General features: G+C 37.3%; 1 protein-coding gene across 7 annotated transcripts in view; it reads right to left on the bottom strand.

The window, feature by feature from the left end:
• Positions 1 to 19,803, bottom strand: part of ANKS1B (ankyrin repeat and sterile alpha motif domain containing 1B) — a 467,048-nt gene that overhangs the window by 148,863 nt on the left and 298,382 nt on the right. For all 7 annotated transcript variants that reach the window (XM_074902674.1, XM_074902675.1, XM_074902676.1 and 4 more), the window contains one exon: positions 12,604 to 12,756. In XM_074902674.1, the coding sequence (XP_074758775.1) occupies positions 12,604 to 12,756 (153 nt within the window). The remainder of the gene's footprint in view (positions 1 to 12,603; positions 12,757 to 19,803) is intronic.

The raw sequence follows: 19,803 nt of genomic DNA, 5'->3' as shown, positions 1-19,803 counted from the left end.
CTGCCAGACAGACATTAGCAGCTCATCTGCAACTAGCCAATATTTTTATTATTGATTTTGTTGCTTTAAATGGTAGTATGGAGTCTAGACCCTGAGAAAATCAAGATGGTTGGGAGCTTGGGCTGACTCCTCCAGAATAATAAAAATTGCTATTTGGAAAACTGATGCATGTCCTTTCCTGATGAGTGTGTATATGTATCCTTTCTATACCTGGACAAAAATATAAGTAAGGTCTAACTATATTTTTTCCAGTAGCTTCTGTCATTACTGCATCTGAATCAGGTGCTTAATTCACTGATGAAAAAACACAGATAAAACACTGTAAGGGATTTAGAAACTGACTTTCTGTTTTGAACTCCATAAAAATAGAAAGTTCTCACATTTTCTATTAACAGAGTAACAGGTATATTGTAATTCATTATCTGAATATCATCCTGAATAACATCACACATAAAAACATGTTTAACTGCATTTTCTAAAATTATTTTTTCAAATTATGGCAGTGAATTCAGACCCATACAACATACTACTTTTGGATGAACACTGCATTTTTAAGATCTTTACAGGATATGAAGAACATTTTTTAAAATAAGCAGTGAATAAGAAAAAATTACAAACTGAGGCAGGAATATAAATCAAGAGTTAAATGTACATAACCTTGCAATGACTTGATCATTATGATCACAGATACCTGCCAATAACTATTTCAAGGGTGTAAACACTCAGGCTGACAATGTGTTATCTACATCTGTAGAAAATTGATAACTGGAGATAATGCCCAGTTACCAATTTTCTACAGATCTAAATATTAAAACTGGAGATTGGAGAAATAATGCAGACTCAATATGAAATATGTTCTCATTACAATATGCAGATGATGCCTCAAGTTGCAATCCTTGTGTGCTTCAGGCTGCTCTAACATTACAGATGCCATCTTGAATGCCCTGGGACAGAACTGCCCAAGTCTTAGAATACTAGAAGTTGCATGGTGTTCTCAACTTTCTTGGCACCACTAGAATTTTAAATTGCCCTTTATGGAAAGGGACTGAAACCTTATTCCTTTGAAAGTTAAAACCAATGAAGGACAAAAACCCTTGAAGATGACTTTAAGGACTCAAGCCCTGTTGGCTGTAGGCTGCAACAGAACCTTTTATAGTTAAGTGAATAATTCCCTTTCCCTCATCTTCATTGTATTGAAAAATTCTGACCTTACATCTATTCATAATCTCAGTATAATACTTTCCAATCTTTTCTGAAATCCAGAACTGCATCTGTACGATACAAATGCAGTGGATTGCAGGGATATCCAAGCTAGCTCTGAACAATGTGAAGAGGGAGAATCAGGCAGAAGACCCAGGATAATGCTGCTGTCCTACTTCTGGCACATTAATCACTCTGATAGTCAATATGGCACAGCACTGCATTTGCCCTTATATCTGAGAATGTTAACAAAATCTGCTCTACAGAGAAAATGTTCCTAAAATGTTTCTGATATTCAACACCCTTATAGCTAACATGACTGCCATTCAGTCCCCTTTACCTTTAACGATTAAAACCAGTCGTGAACAGAAGACAAATGATGCTGGTCAAGATCTGATACACTCTTGAGAACTTTTATTGGAAATATCAGCTCCTCACAATATCATATAAAGCAAGGAAGAAGCAGAGAAAAAAAAGATTTTAAAACCTTTTAAAAGAGGAATGATTTCTTCTTTGCACAGTGCTGAATGAGTTAGTTGAAAAACACAGCTTTCTTTTAAAAGCATCAAACCAGTACTGCAGTCCTTGAAGACATTATGTAATAAATTCTGCAGCTTTATTTCTTTGCAAACAGGGGATACTTCTTCATGGTTTTTATCACTGCAAATTTCTTCAGAGTAAAGGCAAAGTATTGCTTTGCAACATTAACATCACTGTGTTCTTGTTTGCTTTTATCTACCACAAACTTCAAGTATTTTACAATGTAAATTATAAAATTTCAATCAACAGAATCTGTTTTAGAATACCATAAACTAGAACTATGAGAGGTAGGCTTTGAAGGCAGCAAATGTGAACATTCAAAACAAGACATTTATTCCAGCAAAACTAGCACAAATATTGTCTAGCAAAGATAATTTAAATATAATGAAATTATTTTAGAGGAACTACCTTTTAAAATCTACAAGTAATGAAAGATATTATCCTAAGACTGCATATTTGGAGGCCAAATTCAAAATATGATGTATCTAAAATTTCTAAATTAATATTAGATTAAAAAATCTGAAAAATGACATTATAGTAAAATAAAAATAAAATTTTCTTGCTGGCTCACCAACACAGAAAAGGTTAAGATAGTAAATATAACTCTTTACCCAGGGTTCTTCTAAGCTACTGAAGGTAGAAGTTGTTGCCTAGGACAAAAAATATTTAGTAACTATTTATTTGATCTGTTTTTGTAGAGAACTTGTGGACTGGGAGGGAAGGTTATTTTCTAGCTTTTAGAAGGAAATAAAAAGTCTTGGGTTGGGCTGCTTCTGCTGTATCCCCCAGAAAGGAGATCATATTCTTAAACTTGAAATATGAACTTTCTTATAGAACACCAGGATTTTAGACAGAAAATCAGATGATAAGGCAATTTATTTGCTGCCTGAATGGATGGAGATTTTGTTGGGATACTTCAGAGACAGTACTCTCTCTGGCACTAGGCAGAGTAGGTTGCTTTAATAAAAAAATTATCTTGCATTATAAATCAATCATTTTGTGCTACCTAGTGTGTTACAGGACAAGAAAATGATCCTGCAGGTGGAACACAATAGGTGCTAAAATTGCTCAGCTTTGATTATTAGTGCTAAAAACTGCTGCCAATCACTATCTGATTATAATTTGTTTTGAAGAGAGCGTGGGGCAGAGGGAAAGAAAAAAGAGAAAAAGAGGGAAAAAAAGCTCTGGTTTTAAGGATTCTAATATAAGAGCGAAGATTTACCTCAGAAAAGAGGTAAAAGGGATTGTTAAAGAATTACACCATTTTGATAGGACTAAAATCCTTACATTTAAAAATAAATGCAGGAAATGGAAAACATTAAAAGAAATCTACAAATTTCAATTGCTAGGTTTACTGATAAAACAGTTCTTTTACTATAACTTTTTAATCATAAAATAAATTTTTTAATTATTGACATAATATAAGGAAATATAAATATAGAATTAGGGAAATTATATTAAAGTAATTATATAATGTCTTCATTTAAATAACCTCTAGTGCAAAACCACACCAGATGGATAAAAGAATCATTATACTACCAAAAAATAAGTGCTGTGAAAATGTTCACAGTGCAAATGCTTTCTCTTTTTCTTTACCATGTTGTATTGTAAACTGAATAAAGGACTGTATTTGAACTAAAAGAAGTGTTTTTCCTCCCACTTCTCCTGAGTCTGAGAACTTCCAAGGTGGGAGTGGGAAGGGGTAAACAGTGGATGATTTGAAGGAACTGACATGGTTTATGTTGTCTCCTGATCTTTTGCAAGTAACGGTATAGGGAAAAGAGGATGAGGTATTTAAAAAGTACTTTGCATTACCATGAGGAACAGATGGAAGGTTGTACATCAAATTGCTCAAAGGCTAAGAGATACTACCTATGCAAAATGTTACACACAGAAACTGTACTTAAGAGTTAAACATGTTATGAAGTTACAATACTAGCACATGGATTTGTTGAGGATAGAGACCTTCCAATGAGATTTCTAGAAAGAGTCACTGCAATACTACTAAATAAAAACTGTTTCTAAATGATCAGTAACATCTACAATCATTCAGGAACTGAGTGACTGATGAATCTACTACCAGTACTCAAAGCAGAAAAAAATCTGACTGCAGAAAGAATAATTTTCAAGCGCAAGATTCAATGGAACAAACTGGTAAGTATTTCATCCTTGCAAAAGAAACAAAGATGTGCATTGTTAAAATCCTCTTGAGACCTCTGTGCGTGCCCTGAATGAATCAAATCTACACAACTATTGTGTATAGAAAAAAAATTTCTATTTGTATAACTTTTTTTGCACATGCAGTGAACCTACTGATCCCATTTCAAAGGGAAATAGAGTAATATAGAGAGCTATCCTTTGTATTTACAACTGTAGCAGCCAACACATATTAATGTAATCTCATTTGTAGCACTGCTTTACTAATGTAGGAGCAACTGAGCAAATCCACATACTTATCTTACCTCATGAAGAAATAATGCATCATGATGAAAGCTATTCAGTTCCAGACCCATCTTCAGGGCATCTGATTTGAAACATATAAGCAACTATGCTGTTGTCAGAAAAATGCTTAATATTTGGTCCTATTATTTATATTAATTAGGATAATTTTGCAAACAGATGAGCCAGAGAATTTGAATGGATATTGGAAGTTTCTTTCATATTTCCCCAAATCAATGAAGGTTGTGCATTAATAATTTCAAAATTGCAGTTATTTAACATTAAAAAACCACCACAAATGTAGTACAAGATTTTCTTAAATGTCTTAATGCATCTTATACATAGACCACTACTTTAGTAAGAAGTGAGAAGACCTAACATTCAGTCTATGTGGCAGAGAATTTTAAAGATGCCCAGAAAACTTTTGAAGGCTAGAAATATCTGTTCTCAGTACAACAGACACATTTGTTTTTGCAGGATCTCAGACATTGTCAAGGATTTTATACCACCTAGAAACTCTGAAACACAAGACTTCTGGTTTTGCACCAGTACATCAACATGGTTGTCTCCACAGAAGTGGCATTTGCATTTGAAGTGTGATGGCCTATCATTTAGCTTGCTGGAGAATTATTTACTTTCAATTATAGATATTTATATAAAAATACATACACAAATATGTGTGCATGCATAGCTGTTTTAAAAGTATTGATTCACATAAATTAACTTCAATGACTTTCTTAATCACACAGGAAGAGCTATGGGCATCTTTATCAGTCAGTAGTATCTCTGAGAGATCAGAAAGGACCATGGCTGCAAGCACTCTTAATTCTTTTCAGTGATCTGAAATCTAGCACAGGGCTCTGAGGTAGAGGAAAAGGAACAGGAATTGTAGATTTGCAGTTGCAATGTGTGAGAATATGTTATTGAGATGTAATGTTTCATTCCTCTTCAAAATCTGCCTCTGCAGGTTGTCACGCTTGGGAAATTAAATAATAACAAGAGAAGAGTCACAGTGTAATTTGTTAAACAGAATCTGAAGGACAGCCTCCCTAAGAAAAAGGCACCTTTTCATATAGGTGAAGAGAGCATGGGAAACTAAGCTGTCAAGTGAGCACTGTACAAAATCCATCTATTTGGTGCATATTACCCAATCAAACTGTGGAGCTGCTATCTGCTTTGCTGGAGTAGATTGGGAGGCTGCTAAGTGAGACACTAACCTGGTCAAGGAATCTGAATGCAGTATGTGGTCCATCTTTAAGTTCTTTAAGCAGAGACTATAAGTTATACTGACATGGTAGGCGCATTAGTTGGCTAAGTCCTCATGAGAGCTTTGAGAACTTTCATTACAGTGGTTTCTGTTACTTAGAGCTATAGGCTTAAGATAAATATGTATAAGAGTAACTCTGACTTCAAAATTAGACATGCATAGCTGACATTGTGCATATTGGAGTTGTATAGAGAAAGTCTAGAAAGATACAGAACAAGGATTTCTAGAAGTATGAAATGGCTAAATGGACTAACTTCAGTTTGCAAATGAGATGGCTGAAAGGAGAAATGATAGAAGTGTGTAAAATGAACTACAACATAGAAAAGATAAACATTCAGAGATGAACTTGCTGAATTGTTAGTAATGATGTGTAACTTTTCCCTAAAGGCTTCTCGTTATCTGAGGACTGCAGAGTGTCAAAATTGATGCCAATTTTTGAAAAGTTTCATGGAAAATTCATGGAAATACTGGCCTCTAAGCCTGTCCCCCCAGTCAATTAGCAGGAATCTAATGATGCATACTAGTAGTGGACACATGGATAAATATAACCAGGAAGTCAAAGTGACTGCATGTCACTTGAGACCTCATGTCTCAAAAGCCTATTGGTGTTCTTTGAAACATATGAAAAAAGTATGTAGAGAAGGTTGATGATCTGCTTCATTTGCTTGTTTGCCTGGATTTCTAAAGCCTTTTGATGAAACCAGTCTTAAAATGCTTTTAAGAAAAAAAAACAACAAACCAACAGTCATGACATTAAGCCATAAGAAGAGGTTCTTTCATGGATAAACAGCTGGTTAAATGAGGGAACTGTAGGAGAAAATGCAGTTTTCATAGTGGGGGAAGGTTCCTAGTGAATTTCTGAAGAGATCTGTGAATGGACCTCTGCTGTTCAATATATTTATAAATTCTATAGGAAAGAAGACTAACAGTAAGATCATAAAACTTGATGATGATAATAACTCATTCGAGGTTAAAAAGACAAGAAACAGTTGGGATGAACTGGCCCAACTCTATAAATCCCTGAGCTGAAAATTATTAATGATTAGAAGAATCCTATGCAGATAATTCATAATATGCTTGTGCTATCCATGTAGTCTTCCCTGCTCATCTCTTCATGGCCATTTTTATAGACAGTACAGTGGGTTAGGTAGAGCCTCTGATCTGTTTCAGTATGGCCATATTCATGCTCTTTCATTCCTACAGTACAAAACCTAGTGGGCTGCAGTGAAATGATCATGTAGCAGCTTTAAATGAAACTAAAGAATCCTTTTGTCACACTGTACATAATTAAATTAAGTTGTGGAACTTCATGATATTGTGGAGGGTCCAAAGTACTTAGTTATAAACTAATGGAAGGCAATCCATTGGTAGCTATTTTCTCTCTCTAGTATCTTTGATCTGATCCTGAACAGCAATCATCATACCCTAATGTAAACCAGGAATGCAATTGTGAGAGAGTATCAAGAACAGTTCCTCAAAAGCTCAAAATCTGGACAGTAATTGTGTTTAAGAAACCATTTGGTAAACATTAATTTTACAGAAGACAAAGATATCCATGTGAAAGATGGATGTACAAAAATAGAAGCTCACAGTGCTGGATGAACTAATAGAGAATAATGTAAACCAGGCCACTTACATGTAACCCTCCTCCCAGGAGTTCAGCTATCTGATTCACGGTCTACTTTCAGTACAGCGCAGCTGTGCAACCATTCTCAGTTTTCTTCTGAGAAAATTGCTAGGGCGTGAGAAGGAGCTGTGAGAGAGTGCACAGGCTGGAAGCATGCGAGATAAGAAAGGTAAAGTTGCAGACGTAACTGAGATTGTTGAGACAGGGGAAACTGGCACCTCAAGGATTCAAAGATAACAACACTCACATGAAAAGGTATAAAATCCCAAGTTTAAAAAAAAGAGAAATCAGAAGACATCAACCCAACAACATCAGCCTTGTTCCAGGGAGCAATGGAGGCCAGCCCTCCCTTACCTGAGTGATGACTACTTGCCCATTAGACTTAATGACTCATTTGGTGGGGGTTGACTTAATGCCTAGTTCATTAGTCCTACAATCTGTGTTGTGTGTTAGATGATAAATAGCTTGCTTTGTGCTTTTAAACTGTTTATATCTTGCCTGAAGAATCTCTGGTAAAAGCTGTTTATATCTAGCCTGAAGAATCTCTGGTAAAAGTTCCCTGAAGAGAGTGACTCCCTGAGGGGGAGGGTTACGTAAGTAATCCAGAATAACAGACAAGAATAATATGATTAGTCATGTAGAAGAGCATTTATACTTTAAAGCACAGGTGCACACTTTAGATGGGTTAGGGGATTTCAGAACATAGTGGACTTTTTTTTTTTCAGCAGATTATCTATATTTCAGAAAAGTTCCATATATCTATAGCATTGAATAAATGATACCTTAATCTGGGTACAGAATCTGACCTCTCTAATGAGCCAAGAAACCTGGACACAAAACTAGAAGGGTTGGGAAAGGAAAGCCAATGCTGGGAGAAGGCATTCTGAATACTTACAATCCCAGGATAAGGAAATTAGAACAATGCTTCCCAGGAAGTACCTACCTGAGAAAATAATGAAGCAAATGGATTTGGGAAAATTCTTGATCTAAATGACAAATGAAGTAGTGAAACAGAATCTAAATTTCAAAGTCTAGTTTGTTGAAAAAGGACAGACAATGCTGGTGGGAGCTCACAAGAAACGCAAATAAATAACTTCAAAGTTGATTTTTAATTTTAATTAACTTCTGATTTGATTTTAAAATTTTAAAAATTATTCAAATGCTTTAAGTAACTGCTGCTTGATTGTGCTTGAAGAAATACATACACTGTATGTATACATCAAAGTCTGAATGAAACTAACATGTAAGTTAGAGCAGACATTACCTTGCTGGAATAATTTGCAATAAATTGCAGGAAGCTGCATATTAAATTTGTTTCTTAATGCCAATGAGGTAGCAGGCAGACCAGAGGAGCTGAGGGAAGATGGCCTTTACCACCAGTGTTTCAGACCTCCCTCTCTCATATGCTTGGCATTCTCCTCACAGTTTTGGGTTTTGGTTTGTTTTTTTTTTTTTTAAATGTGCCTGCCTAGATGGTAAATTCCAAGGATACTAAAACAGTGTTGGAAATATTTGAGTAAGAACTGTTCTTTTTAGGAAGATTCAAAGCCCTGATCAATCCAGCATTTTATGGGAGAAAGGGATAACCCACAAAGGTTAACTTTAATCATAGAACAATTTAGGTTAGAAAAGACCTTTAAGAGTCCCACTATAAACCTAAGGCTGCCAAGTCCCACTAAACCATGTCCCTAAGTGCCACATCTACAGGTCTTTTTAAATACCTCCAGGGATGGTGACTCAACCACTTCCCTGGGCAGCCTGTTCCAATGCTTGTTAACCCTTTCAGTGAAGAGATTTTTCATAATATCCAATCCAAACCTCCCCTGGTGCAACTTGAGGCAGTCTCCTCTCGTCCTGTCAACAACCTCATTACAATCTCCTTTCAAGTAGTTGTAGAGAGTAATGAGGTCTCCCCTCAGCCTCATTTCCTTCAGGCTAAACAACCCCTGTTGCCTTAGCCACTCCTCATAAGACTTGTTCTCTGGATCCTTCACTAGTTTTGTTCTTCTTCTCTGGACATGTTCTAGCACTTCAATGTCCTTTTTGTAGCGAGGGGCCCAAAACTGAACACAGGAATCGAGGGGCGGCCTCACCAGTGCCGAGTACAGGGGTCAGATCCCTTCCCTGTCCCTGCTGGCCACGCTATTGCTGACACAAGCCAGGATGCCATTGGCCTTCTTGGCCACCTGGGCACACTGCTGGCTCCAGTTCAGCCAGCTGTCAATCAACCCCCCCAGGTCCCTCTCTGACTGGCAGCTCTCCAGCCCCTCCTCCCCAAGCCTGTAGCGCTGCTGGGGGTTCTTGTGGCCCAAGGGCAGAACCCAGCACTTTAGCCTTGTTGAATCTTACACAACTGGCTTCAGCTCAATGATCCAGCCTGTTCAGATCCCTCTGCAGAGCCTCCTACCCTCACATGGATCAACACTCTAAAGCTAATCTTCTTAGCATCTCTGCATGTCAGTAGGGAGAGAAAAACTCCCCCAGGAAGCAATCCAGATAATTAACCATAATTTCACCAACCTGAATCATCCTCTGGATGATCCCTTCTTTCACCATCCTTTATAAAGGGAATTTAGGGAGGCTAACTTCATTCAGCTGCAGGGAGACTTTCAGAATATGCTTTCTTCCTTCTGTCTTTCAAAAAATGAACTGTTTGTTTTAATAACTTCATTGAATAGATTTATGCCCCAAAGTAGAAGAAAAGTATCTTGGTCAGCATCACACATGGAAGTTCAAAGGCATGTGATAAGTAAAACTCACAATAATATACTGAGATACATTATGATAATGGCTGACCTTACTACTAGTTTAGATCTAGGCAAAAAAAACTTCATCCACAGGTATATGAGTTGATGATCACAAAGTGTAGAGAGAAGATAATAAAGATTTTTCATTTTTTAAGATGTAAAGAAGAATTTACGAATAATTAAATGTCCCCTTCTCTCCTTTGTCCTTTCAGCTATGCCAGTTTACCTCTTAGAAGATATTCTCTCTACCTTCAGATCTGTTTCTACACCTCCAGAAGCCATGGATGATTTCACAATGGCTTAATGGAAAGAAGCACCAAATACAAACTAAGAGATTCCTTGCACCAAAGCAGGAGTGGCTTTTATGTCAAATTCAGTGGCTGCAACTATTTAAACTGATGGCTAAAATAAAAAAGTTATCATATCTGTAGGTATTGATATATTTTTTTGGTGTATTTGGCATAAGTGCAAACGAAACTTGTTCCATCTAAAACTTAAGCACAAAGACCCATCAAAACAAAGGTACCCTGAATTCTTTTCAGGATGTTGCATCTGCTTTTTCTCTTATTTTTCAAGTACCTGGATTCTGACCTACTCAAGTCAGGAGTCCTATTCCAGAGTTAGTGGTTTTGACCTCTACACATTCCTTTAAGAAAAACTTTCTGTAATAAGCTCTTGTTTGCCATCACCTGAACGGGAAGTGAGACCCTTGAAATTGATTTCAGACAGCAAGCCTGCTGGTCAGAGATACGTATCTTGTTCTGCCAGACTGCACAATGCTTCGAACCAATTTCTTGTCCATTTCTGAAGGATTCCCCCCAATTGAAACAGAAAAATAACAGTAAATACTCTTCTAAGCCACAGATTTTCTCAGTGAACGTTATATCATTACGGTTAGCTATGACTGATTTGTGGGAATCAAGTATATACTGACTGAACTAAAATAGAAATTCTGAGAATGCAGAACTGTTTTATTTACTATTCTCTTAAACACCAGGATCCAATGTTATATCAGATGGGAGAAATAGTCTATTATCTCTATAGGTATCTATATCTATACAAATACTTAAACAACTGTTTAACAGCTTCTTCTTGCAACTCATGGCAAAAGGGACTGTCTTCCCAAGAAGTACAGGCCTTCAAAAGAACATGATGTTAAGCTTTCAAATTAGAGGGATATATACTGGCCTGGTTTATACTAATTTTACAGAAGTGTATTCCTGCTAACTTCAGTGCAGGTACATCCCTTCCCATCAGTTTAAGCAAAGCTGGAATCAAACCACAAGCCTTTAATTAAGCTTTAATGATCCACTTGGGGGAGCTAAAGGGCAATTTGTATCCGAATTGATTATGGCAAAACGTTTGGGATGCAAAATTAAGTTACAGAAGACAACGTGAGCAGTGTTTTCCACTTTTTTTCAACTCAGTTTTGGTTTTTGATCTGTATTAGCTTCTACATTAAAATTTCAGCCACTAAGTTGAAAACAAAATCACAATTATAAATAGCTTAGCAGCAGACACCCATAACAGCATCAGTCACATCCTGACTTCAATTATACATCTAACATACACTGCATGCGACAGACATAACATGTAAAACAGAGTTTGGTCCTTACTCTTACTCTACATTTTTTCGCTAGTTAACATTAACTGTAATGTGACAACAAGAAAAGAAATTCTAACATGCAACGGTTTTGTCTTTTAGTTAATATGAAATATCTCTCTTTTTTTTTTTTTTTTTTTTCCTCTTTTCTTTAGATGCTGGTCTTGGGCTATACCTGCTTGTGCCTCATGCACCAGTTACTGTGTTGAAACATGGCTTCGCACCATCATTATGTTCTCCATTTCTCCAGCTTGGGACACACTGGGAACTGTTTCCCAGTATAAAGCTACATCAGCTGCTTTATCTTATGCTTGATTGCCTATGGTTACTAGTTACTACATGTCTTTGACTGTTCTGGGAGTTAGGCACTAATTAGAGGCAGAGATGCAGTATCTCCTGTACTGGAAGGAAGAGCACATCCTTTTGTCTGTGAAGAGCCAATAAAATATGATACTCGGCTTCTTTCCATGTAGGGATTACCTTGAAGCTCAGATAAACTGACAATACAGTTGATTTCAAAAGCCGCAGCAGATCCAAAACCATAATCATCTATCTTTTATAAAAGAAAACCACTCAGTTTCAGACACATAGCTTACATAAAAAGTCTATTGGCAAAGCTCTACTGTCAATGTCTTCACTGTAACAGTACAAACTTCATTCCAAATTACTCTGCAGTGCAGTCTACGTTAAAGTTTATGGTTGTTCATGTGTGTATCTAATTTAACTGACTCATGTAAATAAAGTTTCAAGCAAAAGTGATAATAAAATATTTTGTTCCTTTAGCATAACTTATTAACTATATTTAAGGTTTCCTTATTTTATGCTTCATTTAGCCAGAGTATGCGGAAAAAACTGTAAGTATCTTTACAAGAAATGCTGTTGCTAGGCACTTTAAAAGCAAAGATAGATATAAACTACCAAAATATATTTTTAAATGTCATTCAGCATCCTGAAGGCAGACACAATCATGCTGATTGAGTACCCTGATAAAGACAATGGCAAAGCAAATGGAAGCAAAGGGTACAGTCAACCCAGGTATATGCATGAAAGCTGTAATCATTAACAGTACTGGATGACAGTATTTGTAGTGCAATTTGCTTTTGTGCTTTCTCTTTGATATGTAAGGACAAGTACTATAACGTATTTAGGAAGAACTACTGCTATAAATTGATCAACTTACATTAATTAATTCAATTTCCCAGATTTTTTTCACAAGGTCCATCGATGTATAGCCATTAATTAGAAAGGATTTGGTATAGTCACCCAGTTCAATGGAATCCAGCCATTCAGCTACAGAGGTGGGATTGTAGCCATCGTGACCAATCTGCTTCATCTGAAAAACAAGAATGAGTAAGAATTACTGATAATATTAATTAAGTGTCTTTCTGAACAGCAGTTATGTGTATTATTTTCTTTTGGTCAGAGTTATCTTATTCTCTGATAAACATTCTTTTAATAATTAGCACAACAAATGATTTTGTGAGAAAAAGCACTAATAAAACTTTTTCAATGGATCTTTTTCTTATGGCTGCTTGCCTTTTAAACCGGAGTATACTAAGACTCTAGCCAGAGTTCAGTTCTTACTAGACATCATAGAATCCATAAGTGAGGAAAGACAAAAGGGTGAAAGAGACATTATTAATATCCTGACTGCACAAAAATGTCAGATTTTCACCTAAGATTTCATAGAAGGGGAAGAAATTAGACTGAGGCATGGATCTTTTGGTATCACACTGCAAATGAAATATATTGCTTTGGTAATATTACTCCTAATTTATCTCTTCTACTAGGTTGTCTGATATTTTATAATGGTTGAAGCTGCACTATATTTTTCTGCCCACATGGAGGTTTTAAAGAGTCTCTTTCCTTTACCTGGTCACATTTTTCAAGAAACTCCTGGAATTGAACATATTTCTATTGCTCTCTGTCTGTAAAGTTGCTTGAGACTGGAGAATCGAACCAAATAGTATCATTTAGAATGGAATTGACAGAGTGACGTACACAGAGGCGAATGACTTGCATTCATTTAAGCAACACAGGCACAGAAAGCATAATCACATAATCTTGTTTTCATAACAAACTAAGAAATACCTCTGATATCTTATTTTTCTGATTTTTGTTAAGCTACTAAGAAGTAAAGAGCTGTAATTTCTCTTTCACAATTGCCTCTCAGTGATGCAAGTGAAGATTTTTCAGGCTAGCCATTAAAGATAAAAATGTAGAAAGCCTCTACCTGTGCAGTTTGTTATGTCATACTGGTTTTATTAATTTTAAAGTAATTTGCAAAAGAAGCAGAAGTGGAAGTAGAATGAAGTTATAAAAATTATGCAGTAGCCTCAGTTTTCAACAGTATTATACATATATCACCTTTCTATAGAAGTGTTAACTATTGCTGACTCGATAATATACTGAACTCGTAAACTGTTAAGAAGTTTTAGAGGTTTAGAAACCTTGTGTTTTGCATAGCATCTCCTGACTGTGAAAGGGTGACACTGCGCATGGTGAAAGCCAGTCTCCCATTTCTGCCTGCTTATGTACATTCCTACTTTCTGAGGAACAAGGGAAGTGTGACAGAAACATATATGCTTTGAGCTTAAGTTTGAAGTGAGTGATGAAGTAATTTAAAAAGGAGAGAACTCAGTTCTTAATACCTTGCCTGAGCCAATTTACTTCTCACAGTTTATTTGAAACACGATTTGAATTCAAAGCAGAGAAAAGAATTAAAGTCTGCCTTTGAAAGCTGCTGTAGTGTTCGTCGATCTGTCTGTTCAAATGCAGAAAGCCAGCAGGTCATGACCTTGATCTTGGTTTCCTGCAATATCAGATAGGAGGGATGCAGGCACACTGCATTGTGAATATGACAGTTTACTCTTTGGCTTTAAGAGTATTAAAATATTAATGGAAATGTTTAAATGACATAGTGAAATCATTATCTTAAATAATAAAAGAGAGACAAGAGAAATCACATAATTAACAATGGGAATCATAGCCTTTCAGGTCATTCTGTAACAAAGGAGTCAGAAAGTGAGAGCTCAGTTTTGTTATTGAACTTGACATTTTGGAATTTAGTTTCATCCTAATTTAGAATGAAATGTTTAGATGTAAAATGCATGGCAAATTCTTCTTTCATTGTCATTTAGACTACTTCAAATCTTAGACTGACAGTAGTCTGTGCAGCAAAACATTGGAGGACCTTGGGAGCTCTGACTCCTGGGAAGCCCATTTCATGAGCTGATTTGAAACAAGGCATGCTTAAAAAACTGACACTTGAAAAGAAAGGACCCCATAAACTGAAGAAGAAAAACCTACTACAGAGGAGACATGAAGATGATGTACAGGGCCTACAGGGAACACATGACTTTTGAAAAAAATAAGGTATTTTTGTTTCCTTTCTCTAATAAAGAAAAGCAAAGCACGTTTGAAACAATTTTCAACATATCCAGATGGGGCACGTTATGCAAATTATTTATTTTCTTTATTACTACTTGATCTTTATGTTTAATAAATCCTGATTTTAACATGACATTTTGACCTGCTCATTGAGAGAACTCATGCAGTCTGGTCCATAATTCTGGAAACCCATCAGCCTCTGTGAAAAGCAAACATAGCATGGGATGTTTCTGAATTCTCAATTCCCACTGGACATCTCCGGTTGTTAAAAGAGATACCACTACTATGGTGTGTTGAAAAGGGTGCAGACAAGCAAACATAGGCGAGCAATAAGTAAGAGGTTGAGAACAACTGAAATGTATGTGACAATTCCACTCTCTGGATTCGGTACCAATAGACAAAACTGTCATCAGGTCACTCAAGAGCCTGAACGAAAATGCACTGGCCTGTTGTTGGGCAGCAGCAGGCTCTGCAAGCATTTTCCCCTGTCTCAGAGATTTGACTGTCTGTTTTCAAAGCCATGTTGGGGATAGCGCAGCTGCGTAGCCTTGGATCAGACCTGTGTGAGAAAGAGCAGTGAGAAGCCCAGTCGGGGCCATCTCACCTTCTGCATGTGAGCTCATGTCTGTGTCCCTGACACTCACCTGAGCTATGCTGTAGGTACTTCTGTGCCTGGCCGTGCACATCACTGATCCTCACCCACTGACCCACCCTCCTGAACTGACCTTGTCCCATCCTCATCCCAGTGGATTTGCCCTGGGACATGGCTGTTCATGGTCACTGCCACCGTCCCAGCCCCACTCACCTTGTGCCATTGCTCCCTGCTTGCCCCACTGTGCCCCCTCAGCTCCCAGCCCATCTGCCCTAGTAGGACAGCCCCCTCCTGCTGCTCCTATTGCAGACAATTAATCTCAGCACTAGAATATTTGCCAGCAGTTTCAGCACAAAAGCAATATTTTCTTTGTCATGAACCAAGAACCACTGTCTTATCTAAAACAGATTTTCTAAAATGTGTCTAATATATGAAAATTAATAAACTTTTAGTATCCATTCTCTTGTATGTAAAGTTTTGTTCTGTCTATTAATAACATCAACTATCTTATTAACTGTCATTCATAGCTGTCTGGGTTTTTAAAAAATATTTATTGACAGAGAGATTGGTTATCTATATGTGACAGTATCATTAAAAGTATCTGCTTTTCAAATAAAAAGTTATGGAGTTTTTAAATTGAAAAAAAAATTACTTCAAAATATCTGTCTGGAAGTGCTGCTCCTTTACTTTATTAGAACTCTGGTTTAGTTGCATCTTATCCCAGTCCTCATTAATAGGTCATGGCTCTTAGACTGTTTGTATTTTCTTCTATACCACATTATGATCTTAGACACCTCTCATGGATCATTTACACCCTGTAGACTTCCTTGCTGATGCTATTTGTTGACTGACTTTTTTTGAAAGAAAAAACCCCTCCTATCTACTGACTGTATTTCCCTGTATAATATTTCAATCATTTTGCACCACCTACAACACATGCACCAGTGGTGTCAAACATCTAAGCAGCTATGTGCACACTGTTTGACTTAGAGCAGTATAAAATGTCTAAGCTTCAAGTCATGACAGCCTTTCAAATATTAACTGCTCATAAATAGGGGCAGTATTGTTCTTCCACAGACACTGCTACTAGTTCATTCTGTTGTTATCATTAAAGAACAATATCAATGTTAGCTGTTTCATTGCAGATGATTTTAGCATGCCGACTATGGAAAAGGCTAGGAATGAAGCCCATAGGATTTAGAGAAAAAGAAGTGTTTAAGAAAATATGTTATAAATGAAACATGGAAGGAGTCACAAACCATAGATTTCTCTCCTAGGTCCTATTGTTCTACCACTAGCATTGCTTCCTTTGAAATGAATAGAAGGCAGAAGCCAGAAAGAGCTGTTTCTCATAATAAAATACTCATGCCTCGTAGCATCCTAATGGGTTGAGAAATCCTTTACAAGAGATTGTACATCAGTCCTTTTACAGGTGCACCACTGCTATACCTAGATAGTATTTTACATTAGCATAGAAAGTACTAGAATGTTTGTCTCCGAAAGGTAGCCACATAAACATGAACAGAGCTTCAGAGTAATCACATATGCACTAGAAGCATCAAGGTGAATTCAGTAACATGGACTCAGTTTTCTCTGATCTTCTCAGACAGATGAGGAACTAATGCTACTTTCTTCACAGGTAATATCATTATCTGGTGGATCTCAACACTGTGTGTATTAAAATCAAGTTTTTCATCCACTGTATAAGGAGAAAGAGATGACTTTCACAGCTTTTTAAATGATGGCTATGATTACAGTGAATTTATGTTTGTGTTGGTTTGCAAGAAAGATCTTTTCAGCAAGCACATAATGCTTTTTTTTTTTTTTTTTTTTTTTTTTTTTTACTGCTGGCCTATCTGAGAGATTTAAGGAGCACTTTTGGGAACTTGTATGAAACTGTCAGCTACCAATCTGAGTAATTCTGGATGATTGGATGATTGTAATGGAGGATGTGGGTGTGTGTGTATCAGTTCTTTTTTTCTTGTCTTTGTGAGTTGCCTGTTTTATATTATGTACTTTACAAATGCGATCAGTTGGACTCACGTTGTTGGAAGAGGAAATCATTCTTCCTCTGGAGCGGTGAAAGAAAAGGCTCAGGAGAGTGAGACATCTGAAGACCACAGGGCTTGGCTGACAGGGGTAGCATGTAGAGCTGGTGCCTGCAGTGCCTGTGCAGAAATTGAGCCTGCAGTTAAGGGCAGAGAGATAGCTCTCATGGGGAATGGGCACAACTCCCTAAGGACCTGAGAAGACTTTGCATTAGCTGCTGTTGAGAAAGGAACTGAGTGAAAACAGGGACCTATGTGCAAAGACAACAGTGGATGAGGAAGGGCTGTTTATAAAACTTTTGGGTCTCTATTCTGTCTACCTTGTCACATATTAAAAAAGTTAACTATTCAAGCTTGTGTTCTATTAATATTTGACTTTTCTTTCCGCTAATCAAAAGCCTTCCGTCTTCTTGTGAAAGACATCTATAAAAAGACAGTACAGGCACATTCACTTCACAGCACTGCCTGATTCAGAATCCTGCCCTGATGGCAAACCCAGAATACCACAAACCGAGTTCAGTTTCCTGCCTAAGATTGCCAGCATTGCAATAGGCACCCTTTCGATGGTTTTTGCAGTTGGAATTTTTCTTCTGAATTTAAAGGAAAATAGATGTACAAACAATTTTTTTTCCTGAAAAAATTTAAACAGGTCCATATCCAGAAGACTGAAAAGATTTCTTAGTTCTTCATCAGACAAAATGCCTGGGACAAGGGAAGAACAGCTTTCATTCAGTGCTACTGAGGATGACCTGTGCAACAGTTCAGGACATTTCTATTACATATAATGTAATCTTAGGGAGACCTAAATCTAGGATTTGTGGACTAAGTGGAAGCTAAGGCCTTTGATCTCAGGAGTTTTTACAAGTATAATTTCTAAAAGCAGTTGTGTGGGTATTTGTTGGTACTTCAGTACAAAGAGCTAGAGCTTTACAGGCATACTTTCAGAAACTGGGTATTAGCAGAGACTGACATCTCCAAAACTTTCATCTTTTGCTGGATCCTGGTTGTTTTACTTTAGGTGACATGCTATCAACTGCACCTTTATTTTTTTATCCCACTTGGGGGTTGAACTTGTCATGATCTTTTTAGTCTGACAGTCCTGTATCTTGGTGCCACAGATTGAAAAGTAATCTGATTATAGTCTCTACTTCTCATGGGTTTGCTTTGCAGACTAGTCTGGGTATGCAGTATCCAGCTTTCTGCTTGGAGGAAAGTAAACCAGAAGAACAGCACCAGTCATGCACCAAACATATTTTCAACCCCTAACAGTGACACAAAGATCTGAATCAAGTAATTGACAGCCTTAACACCAAGATCTTCAGTGGGAGAGAACATACACGCACGTATGGACCAAATGGTGGAGGTATACCTTTGTATTGGCTGTCAACTGTGCTTAACTCTTCATGACTATCCTTTCCCTCCTTGATACTTCTGGTTTATTTGCCTTACTTTCTCTTGTCTTGCTCAGAACTCTGCTGAATTTCTTTTTGCTTCTATAATGATTTAATTATCATCCAGCTTTTACTAATGCTATTTTTTGTGATGTTCAAAAAACTCATTAATCTCTTCAGCTTCACAGAAGATCCCATAGGGTGCTAACTAGACCCCCAAGGAAATGATGCTGTTCATCAATGTGTTCCGTAAGAAAGTTGAAAGCTTCCTGATAGTAGGATAACTGGGTGTCAGTATCAGGAGGCTGCTGACCTCATGACTGCTGTGAGAAGTCCTGAGGTGTCTAATTATGCTTCTGTGCAGTGAGCAGTGGGCCAGCTGCAGAAGTAACCAGAGACAAATGAAGAAGGAGGCAGGGCCAGTCCTGAGGAAGAAATGCTGCTTCCATGGATAGGCACTCTTATGTATCTCATTCTTGCAGACTCTTTCTAGGTGTTTGAGTTGCAACAGACTGTGATGACTGATTGAACCTCTTATATTCTTTCCACAACTGCAAGTGCTGCTCCTGCTTATTTTGTTAGGCCAGACTGGCCAGTTTCTGTCATTGCTAGTCCACAGTGGGCTGTGACAGACCTCAGGAAAATGTTTGTATCTTTAGTCACTATAATTTTTAGCTTTTGTTTAGTGCTGGATATCTTCCTAAGAGGTGTGCTCTCTGGGACCGGGCAGCAGCGATTATGAGCCATAGGCTGTTCATGGCACCTCTGGAAGCCACCTTGGTGCCTCTCTGGAGACCTTCGAACCTCTGTATGTAAGACAGCTATAGAGAACTTGTCCACAGCATGCTGCGCAGTCAGAGATTGTTTCTGAGACTGAAGAGGTCCAGCCAGGAATCCTCTGGGGCACAATGCCTTGAATACAATGTACTAATAGCCCACCATAAGACTGAAAGGGGAGA

This window comes from Athene noctua, chromosome 3 (assembly GCF_965140245.1).
Source record: "Athene noctua chromosome 3, bAthNoc1.hap1.1, whole genome shotgun sequence".
Taxonomy (NCBI): domain Eukaryota; kingdom Metazoa; phylum Chordata; class Aves; order Strigiformes; family Strigidae; genus Athene; species Athene noctua.
The sequence above is the reverse complement of the archived record's forward strand: the minus strand, read 5'-3'. Positions and strand labels throughout refer to the sequence as shown.